The sequence below is a fragment of the Montipora foliosa genome, chromosome 7, assembly GCF_036669935.1.
Source record: "Montipora foliosa isolate CH-2021 chromosome 7, ASM3666993v2, whole genome shotgun sequence".
In the NCBI taxonomy this organism is placed as follows: Eukaryota; Metazoa; Cnidaria; class Anthozoa; order Scleractinia; family Acroporidae; genus Montipora; species Montipora foliosa.
This window is the reverse complement of record NC_090875.1, coordinates 24,272,558-24,274,574: the sequence shown is the minus strand read 5'-3', so window position 1 is coordinate 24,274,574 and position 2,017 is coordinate 24,272,558. Positions and strand designations below refer to the sequence as shown.

Sequence of the window (2,017 nt, the reverse complement as noted above, 5' to 3'; positions counted from 1 at the left end):
CAGTAAAAAATGGATGGTTTATCAATGAGTGTTTCATTTCATGTTCAGCAAATGTTGAACTGCATATCATGTCATATTGAATGCTGAAATACGACATTCAACAAGTTGAACGTTGTTGAACGAAGTTTATGGGCACGAGTGCTCTTAAAAAGTTTGAGAACTTTCGGAACATCACGAGTAGGAGTGACCATAAATCACGAAATGCATGGGCAAGTTTATACGATTTTTTCCTTATTACTTACTGACAAAATTCCTATAGCGCTGTGTTTCCATAGCAACGTTCGTATAGATTGTTTTCACCGACGTCACAGCATCCGTGTTGGTGCACAGAACAATAGAGAAAAAGTTGCTTGACTGTGTGTTTATGTGCTGCACTCACTGCTCTATTACTATCACTCATGTTCCCCGTTCAAGCCTGGATATTTTTAGGCTTTCTTCGCAGCTGCTTAATTTCCGGATCATTTCATATAATATATTCATTCATTCATTCAACCATAGTTAATAGAGGGGAATGGTTGTGAAACCCGACAAATTTCTTTGTTGTATGTTTTTGTTTTCTTTTTTTGGCCTTGACTGTGGCACAAAAGACAATAGTTTGTTTACATCGTACTGAGGAACTAACCAAGAGAAACGTGTGCATTACATAATTCATGCATAGTGTGTGAGCGCAAAACAAAAGATGTGCACGGTCGTGGACTTTCCAGCCTAAATCTTGGCATCTTTGTTTGCTCCTTTGATGTTTGCCGAGCTTCAAAACAGTTCCCTCTTTTAAATATAGCACTATCTTTGTGTCATCAGCTTTAAGTGTCACCGATGCCTGGTCCCTCGCGGAGCTCCTCGACCCGAAGGCGCGCAGGGACCACACATGCAAATATGGTATCCCATGGAGGCGAGAAAATTTTGGTGGTTTTTTTTTTTTTTTGGTTATGATGAATTAGCTGATCGTCATTGTGGGGTTACAGACGTCCCCCGTACCTTCCGTTCGCTTCAATTTTTTCATAGAAGCCATACACCCGAAATGTGGCACTGATGAAACCGGTTTTTTTTTTTGGCGGGAAGTTACATGCGGCTATGAACCCGTGTTTTCGGCCGGGAAGTTTCATGGCTGGTGTTACTGCAGTTGCACAGCATTGTAATTAAAAGAGCAAAAATTTTGAAGACAACAAAAGGACAACTTGAGCTAAGTTCTTTTTTGAATATGTGGTAACAACGAAGAAAGAAAGAGAAAGAAACCGTTGAGCAGGCGACCGAATAAGCCATGTTCAAAGGGAAAGAAGTGCGGCTGCAGAGCACAATAAAACTGTGTGAATTATCAATGACAAACAACCAGAGAGGAAGTAGGGAAAGAGCCCGATATTAAGAGCCGAAATTATAGAGACGAGCAGCGGAAGAATCGAGGAAGAAACAGCAAAAGCAGAACGCAGGCTGAATAATTATGACGGTAAAAAACGGCAAAAAAGAACAAGAAAGAGCACGGGGAGAGCGAGAGAAGAGCACTAATTTACAGAAAATAAGCAGGCCAAACTGGTATTATGGTAAGCAGGACTTGTTGATAAACAAGTATCTAAACAAAAAAAAACTAAACTAAATAATAATTGAGGGGAATAAGCATAAGCATAAGACAAAGGAATCGTTTCCAAGATTCTTATCATTATGCTTGTGTCACGTTTATAACTGTGTAAACCGGGTGCAGCACTAAACATAAGCATATTAAAGACCGAGTTGTCAGTTGTTTTTTATGAAAAACGGATATTCAAGTTAATAGTGCCTACGATGGCGTCCGAAAAGTATTGTTTTTTTTTAAACGAGAAACTTGCTGGGGGGCTTCGCAATTATCCCTGACTTGGCGACAAATCGCCAGAAATAAAATTCTCGGGTCGCTCCTAGCAAGTTCCCGAGTCTCCTTGTTCTTTTCTCTTTGGAAAAATATCCCTTACCCAACAGGACCTCTCAGCTGTTTTCTCGTGTTCTTCCTTTCGACGTCGGCTTCTTACGTCTATGAAGCAGAAGGAGTAAT

At 40.4% G+C, this 2,017-nt stretch overlaps 1 protein-coding gene across 1 annotated transcript in view; it reads right to left on the bottom strand.

Annotated features, from left to right (window-relative positions):
• Positions 1 to 1,883: 1,883 nt before the first annotated feature.
• The window catches only part of LOC138010039 (lysine-specific demethylase 5D-like), a 17,864-nt gene continuing 17,730 nt past the window's right edge, over positions 1,884 to 2,017 (bottom strand). Inside the window, exon 12 of the mRNA XM_068857005.1 lies at positions 1,884 to 1,996. Within this exon, the coding sequence (XP_068713106.1) occupies positions 1,884 to 1,996 (113 nt within the window). The remainder of the gene's footprint in view (positions 1,997 to 2,017) is intronic.